General features: G+C 50.7%; 1 protein-coding gene across 1 annotated transcript; it reads left to right on the forward strand.

Annotated features, from left to right (window-relative positions):
- Window positions 1-415: 415 nt before the first annotated feature.
- COPRS (coordinator of PRMT5 and differentiation stimulator) lies at window positions 416-6,149 on the forward strand. The gene is made up of 4 exons (XM_074343078.1): window positions 416-623; window positions 2,804-2,870; window positions 5,006-5,227; window positions 5,722-6,149. The coding sequence occupies exons 1-4, from the start codon at window positions 525-527 to the stop codon at window positions 5,889-5,891; spliced, it is 558 nt and encodes a 185-aa protein (XP_074199179.1). The 5' UTR covers window positions 416-524; the 3' UTR covers window positions 5,892-6,149.
- Window positions 6,150-6,952: the final 803 nt, after the last annotated feature.

Below are 6,952 nucleotides of genomic sequence, written 5' to 3' on the forward strand. Positions count from 1 at the left end.
TCTCATCCATTTGGGGTTGAGTAATAGTCCAATTCCAGCCGGACTTTTAGAGAAACCTATTTAGAGATACAAGTGAGATGGGGTTGGAGCATGAAAAGTTTAGAGAGCTGAGTTTTGTACACAATCAGGTGGACCTGGGTAATTGACTATTCTAACAGGAATTTGAGGTTTTAAAGCGGAAGCATATCCAGTGTGGTTGGGGAAGGATAACACTTGGCATTCTAGACTCAGCTAGCTATTCATCCAGCCCCGGGATCCCGGCAGGAGCTGCAAAAATCAGATTCGCGGACCGTTAAGGGAGGGAGGGGGCTTTCGCTGTCGGGCGCGCTCCGCCCCCTGCTCCGCCCCGCCCCCTGCCCCGCCCCGCCCCGCCCCTGGCTTCCTCGTGACCCCGTGCCCCGCCCTCCGGCCGGGAACACCCCGGACTGATTGGCCCCTCCTCGGCGTATCCTCGGGCTGGCAGCCAGGCCGGCGCGTCACGTGTCCGAGCAGCGTCCTGGGCGCTGAGCAGCGGGCCGCCCGGCATGGACCCTCAGATCGCCGGGGCCCAGGCGCTGGGGGCCGCGGAGCCGCCGCGGGGTCCGCCGCTGCCGAGCGCACGCGAGGCGCCCCCCAGCCCGGGGGTGAGCGCGGCGCGGGGGCCGGGGGCGGCCACCACCTGCGGCCCGGGGCGGGAAGTTGCGGGGCTCGCGGGGCTGGCCGGGCGAGGGGCCGCGGCACTGGGGGAAACACCTCGGGCCCGCCTCGGGCCTCCGCGAGAACGAGGAGCGCCGTTTGGGCGCGCGCCCGAGCTGGAAACGGCCGGGCCGCGGGGCTGCGGGGCGGGGCACCCAGAGGACGTGGGTGGGCGCGCCGGGCGGGGAGGGCTGGCTGCCGGCCCCGGAGCGCCTCTGCGTTCTTGCTAGATGGGAGGTGATGGTGGGGCCGCTGCTGGGTGGCCTGGACTGAGGCCAGGTGACGGTGGCGAGGAGAGGGACTTTCCCTGAAGGATCTATGTCCGTTGGTGGGGATGCTCGGCTAACCCTGAGCACCACCAGATGATGTCTCATGCGTTCTCTCCTTTTCTCTTTACTGCAAGCAAAAGGCCGCGTTTGACGCAGGGTTTCCAGAAACTTGTTTTCATTTGCTTGCCAGACATCTCCTGGTTTTTCAAAGACCGTTCGTTATTACAGTCATCACCTACCCTTGTTGATAGTCAGTAATCCGTGTTAGACAGTGAGCTCCTTGAGGGTAGGAACCCTCTGTTTAGTGGTAACCCGGCATTTAGCATAGTGCCTGGGACCATCGCCTATTAATTGGATGGAGGAATGGAATGCTTGTTTAAGCATCAAAGAAAGTACTTAACCAAAGTAAGATTTGAAAAATGTAGTGATAGGCTTATAAAGAAAATTACTTTGGGATGCAGATAGGTCGAGACTGATTTTGTCAGGGCGGAGCAGGAAGGTTTGTGCACTTCCTCTCCACGATGAGAGGCTGGTGGTCCTGGCAAAGGCGTGGAGACGAGGAAGCGCAGGGCAAATGGCTGGGAGCTTGGGTCCCAGAGCTGGGAGAGAGGACTGTACTCCATAGGTTGCTGGTATATGAGGGGTCTGTGTGGATGCCATGGCGAATTTTGTGCTCCAGCAGTGCAGGCCTTTGAGGGTTTTGAGCAGAGTAGTGGTTAACAGTGTAGGGCCGGGCAGTGTGGGTGAGTGAGAAGGCAGTTAGGGGCTCCTGCAGTGGTGGAAGTGAGAGCTCCCACTACTGGTCAGCAGTAGTGACCAGGGTTGTCACTGACTATAGGAGGTTAAATTGACTCATTAAATCCAGGTATGACTAGGTCGTAAGCTAACTGGGGCAGATGCCAAGTGCAGTTTAGATGTAGGGGCAAAAAAGTTGGATTTAAATTCAACAAATGTTCTGTTCCTGCTCAGTGCTAGATGTTTTCATAAGTGTTATCTCATTATCAACCTCCTATAAGGTCAGAACAGTCATCCCCAATTTCCAGAGAAGGAAACCCAGGCATGGTGGCTGAAGTGACGTGCCCAAGGTACACTTAATGAATGGGATTGAAATCAGGTCTTGAACATTTCTTATTCCACTTAGAAAGAGGTCTTACTGGTGATAGGATTTCAAGAACTTTTGAGTGATGGGAGCTTAGAAGCATATGCCTGGCCCTGGGGGAAGATTTCCCTTCAACAACCAAAGGTCTGTTATCCCCATGTATCAGTCAGGAGACAGAGAGTGTGATAGAGTTGTAAACTAGGTAAAAAGTTAAGTAACTGAGAAGGTAAAAATGAACATGGAAGTAGCAACTGCAGGAAACCGCTCCCAGCTGGAGGGCTGAGGGAGCAAAGCGGTAAGGTTGGAATGAGTGAAATGTACAGGCTCAGAGGAGAGGCTTTGCAGCCTGCTGAAATCCCGCCCTCTGAGGAGGGGCCACAGCATCCCCGGGTGTGGGAGTCTCTGAGCTTGGAGGAGGGGTCCCGAGGGCCTGTGACACATACCTTTCAAGAGAGGGCCCAGCCATGAGGCTGTCTCTGCAGCTGCTGGCAAACTGTAAACTAGATTCATTGGCCTCTAGGAAGGCAGCAGGCGATCCTGGTGGCAGGGGTGATGCCTCCAGGAATAGGAAGAAGCGAGCCCCTTCTCCCTCCAGCCTTGTGGAGGTTAACAGGACAGAGCAGAAATGTGGGTTGCCGAGTCCCTGCCTCAGCCTCACCTTTGCAGGGGGGTGGGGGGTATGGGAGAGTGGGTGTGGGCCTGAAACACTGGGTGTACCCCAGATACCCACGTCCTGGGTAATGGTTTCTTCTTCCCGCAGGCTGCCTCTGCCCCAGCTGACCCTTCCTTTCAAGAGAGAGAGACTGAGAAGGCCACTGACCGACTAGGCAAGTAGATGGCAGGGGCTGGGGTGGGTGTTGGGAGAGATGAAGTGACGAGGGGGACAGTCCCAACAAGAGGACATCTTGGTCCCTTACTTCCTCTTTCTAGCCAGTCCTCTTCGCTGCCCAGTTGCCCTTTCTGCCTAGGTTTTCAGCCAAACCCTTATTTGGAAACCGTATTGGAGCTTCCTTAAGGGAGTCCTGGACTTACCCATCCCTTCTACCGAGGAAGACAGCTTAGGGCTGCGGGCAAAGCACAGGCTTTGCAGCCAGGCAAACTTATTTTCACTTTCAGCTCTGGGTCAGACCCCTGGGCTTGAGTTTTGAGGACTTGTATTACTTATCCTTTCTTTATCTGTAAAATGGGGATAATAATACTTACATCAGAGGATGGTTCTGAAGATGGAATGATAGGATCTGGAACTGTAATTGCCACTATAAACTGCTGTTTAAAGCTAAGTTAATGATAATGAAATAAAATGAAAAATTCAGTTCCTTGGTCATGCAGGCCACATTTCAAGTGTACAGTAGTCACACGTAGCTCGTGGTAGCCGTTGGGTGGCACAGATTATAGCAAGTACGTGACCGTCACTGCAGAAAGTTCTCTTGCATAGAGCTGGTCTGGATAAAGCAGTCATAGCACCTGCCACTTACCGAGTACTCCCTGTGGGCCGGGCACAGTTCTAAGTGTTTCTTTCCCTTTTTTTCTTTTAAAATGCTCACAGCAATCCTATCTGCATTTGAGATGAGGAAACTGAGCTCCAGAGCAAAACGTTTTTTTAAAATTGTGGTAAAAGATACATAACACAATATTTACCATTTAACAGTTTAAAAGTGTACAACTCAGTGGCATTTAGCACCATCCCAGTACAGTGCAGCCACCACCACTGTTTAGTTCCAGAACATCCTCATGACCCCGAAAGGAAACCCTGTACCTAACGAGGAGTCACACCCCATCACCTGCTCCCATGAGCCCCTGGCTGCAACAGACCTGCGTTGTGCCTCTGGATTTAGCGATTCTGGACAGGCACATGTGGCTTGCTTAGACATGGGATCATATGATATGTGGCCTTTTACGTCTGACTTCCTTCACTCAGCGTAATATTTTCAGGGTTCCTGTTGTAGCGGATGTCAGTACTTCATTTCTTTTTATGGCCGAATTATTCCATCAGACGGAGACAGCACATTTTGTTTACTCGTTCATCAGCTGAGAGGCATTTGGGTGGTTTCTGCCCCTTGGCGATTGTGAGCAGTGCCACCCTGAACATTCCTGTTGATGTGTTGTTTGAAGCCCTGTTTCGCTTCTTTTGGGCGCACATTTAGGAATGGAATTGCGGGGTTGTCTGGTCATCCTGTGTTGAAGTTATTGAGTCTGCTGAGAAAATTCCAGCTCAGTCACACATTTGGTAATTGGCAGAGCTAGGATTTGAACCCAGGTAGTTGGGCTCCGGAACCCGGGTCCTGAACTTTATAGCTTATAGGTGTCGTCATTACACAGGGTTAGTAGCATGGCTGTTCTAAGGCTGATTCTTTCCCCAGCTCTGACGTGGCATCACCATAGCACTATATGCTCGGAGGTCCATTATCCCTCCCCAGACTTTTCTTCCAGTTTTTGAGACCTTTAGTAACTGTCCCTTCCAGCCCCTCCCTGATATCAGGGAAAGAGGAATTGTGACCAGTGGGTTCTGCTTCTCCAGCTGCTTTCCTCCCTCCTCTCCCATCCCTGTCCTGGGCTCACCTCTGACCTGCTCCATGAGGATGAAGGGAGGGACAGAAGAGCAAAAATTCAATTCAAGCCTATAATGTGAAAGCTTATCCTTTGCCAGAGGCTCTTTGCCTCATTGACATTTAAACTGCCTGAAAGTATGAGCTGCCTGACTCCTCATGTGAATTAGAAGACCTGGTAATTAATGGCCTTGTTTCAGGCAAAGCATCTGACTGAAAATAATTGATCAACTCTACTTCTAAAACTGTAAACAGAACAATTTTTTTTTAAGTGCTCTGGTGACTACAGAACTCTGTCCACTTTTTTACTGCTGTCTTCTTAGTAAGTCTCCCCCAAAGTTCCCAAGCACACAACGAGGCCCCCTCTGGTTTGCCAGTTGTTCAAAGACTTTTTAAAAATTTTGTCGGTTTCTTAGCCAATGGAGCACAGAGCATCCCTCAGGATAGTCCTGCCCATGGTGAGGGCGCCCATTCTGAAGAGGAAGGCTTTGCTGTGGATGATGAAGATTCTGATGGGGAACTGAATCCCTGGGAGCTGTCAGAAGGGTTGTCTGGCCACCCACCCAAGGAACAGGCTGCTGATCTTTTTAACGAGGACTGGGACTTGGAGCTGAAAGCAGATCAGGGGAATCCATATGGTAGGTGTGGGGTTTCTGGGGCCCTTGGCCAGGGTTCTGAGACCCTCCTACCAGATTAACCTCTTAATAGGCAGACGGACCCACATCTGTGAGCTTAGCCTGATAGCTGTCACAGGTCTGAAATTTCTGTGACAGCTTCTCTTTAAATATGGGAGGGGGTGCGCGCCAAATGCCAGTTTTGCATTTGATTACATGATGTATCGGTTAGTTTTAGCATCAACCCAGTGTTACTCTCTCCATACATCTTCACGTGGATTGAGCAGCTGCAGACAGAAGCGTTCTGCCCACTAGCTGCTTCCTCTGCGCTGCTAAGAACTGATGTCTGAGACGCAGAACTGTGGGTTGAATGAATGAAAGTGCTTGCATTTCTTCAGGGAAGGACTCTGTGTGTGAGTGTGTTTAAGCCAAGAAAGTGCAAGGATCTGTCCACTAGATTTTTCAGCTATCCCTTTTCACCCTCCCTCCTTCCTTTAATCTGTCTTTTAAAACTGCAGATGCTGACGACATCCAGGGTTGCCTTTCTCAAGAGGTCAGACCTTGGGTGTGCTGCGCCCCGCAAGGAGACATGATCTATGACCCCAGCTGGCACCATCCACCGCCGCTGATGCCCCATTATTCCAAGATGGTCTTTGAAACGGGACAGTTTGACGATGCAGAAGACTGAGGGTGCAGCTTTTGCCTGATGGGTGGGTGGGGCGCCCTCCAGATCAAGGTCTCCTTTCTTTGAGGTGAGATGTCACATCTAAGGAAACATTCCCTGATCCCCGAGTTGGGCACACAGCCTGGTCTTCAGTAAGGTCCGCCGTCCCCTGCCTCCCTTGCTGTTGTTTTTAGTGAGCTCCTCCTGGAGTGTGTGAATGTCTGTGTCTGTGTCAGGAGGAGGAGCCGTGTTCTTTATAAATAAAAGTAGAAAAAAAAATCAGCATGCCTTTGTCGGCTTTTTTCCCCCTGCCCCTTTTAACTAGATACCTCTAAGCAAGGCCTTTCTTCTTCCCTTAAAGCCCCTCACTTAGATTTTTAGGATTGAAGTCCTTGGAGACGAAACTACTCTGTGAAACAAAATGATTTTTTAGTTTTGCTTCTGTAGATCTGGCCTATTGACCCGAGATCGGAACCCAAGGGACGTTGCTGACTTGATGACTGATTTCTATTCCTGTCAGATGGAAAATTGACCATTTACTTGGTTAACAAGGATTTTCTGCAGAGCGGAAAACGAAATGGCAGATGAATTAAATCAGCAATTGTATAACCCTCGATTGGCATGAAAGGATTTTAAACTCTATTTTCCATTTAATCTTCTCATCTTTACTACTACTTATATAAATCATTTAACAACAAAAAATTTCCTCATTTTAGAGATGAGGAAAGTAAAACTCAAAATTTTTGGACCTCTCCAAGATCACACAGCCAGGAAACGGCAGAACTGTGGCCTGAACCCACACACGACTCTGAAGCCTATTCCCCAGGGGGGTTTGCCCTCATGCATGGGTGAGCCTGGAGCCAGGGCTGGGGGCTGCACCTTGGCGGCTCTGTGACGCTCCAGCCCAAGTCACCCTGGCCTCTTTGGCAGGTGAACAGATTGCTTCTTATCTCCCTGCCTCCTGATTGAAGCTGAATCAAGAAAAAGTTTACGATCTGAAATCTGAGCCAACCCCACAGCATTTCAATAAAAAATCACTTAAGCTGTTTTTGAAAGACCCCACAAGAAGTGTGAGAATAAGGCAG

Source organism: Camelus bactrianus, chromosome 16, assembly GCF_048773025.1.
Source record: "Camelus bactrianus isolate YW-2024 breed Bactrian camel chromosome 16, ASM4877302v1, whole genome shotgun sequence".
In the NCBI taxonomy this organism is placed as follows: domain Eukaryota; kingdom Metazoa; phylum Chordata; class Mammalia; order Artiodactyla; family Camelidae; genus Camelus; species Camelus bactrianus.

Excerpts from the sequence above, each read along its gene's own strand:
- COPRS (XM_074343078.1), top strand. The coding sequence starts at position 525 with ATGGACCCTCAGATCGCCGGGGCCCAGGCGCTGGGGGCCGCGGAGCCG. Across the intron at positions 624-2,803 it reads AGGCGCCCCCCAGCCCGGGG|GCTGCCTCTGCCCCAGCTGA; the intron begins GTGAGCGCGGCG and ends TTCTTCCCGCAG. Across the intron at positions 2,871-5,005 it reads GAAGGCCACTGACCGACTAG|CCAATGGAGCACAGAGCATC; the intron begins GCAAGTAGATGG and ends TCGGTTTCTTAG.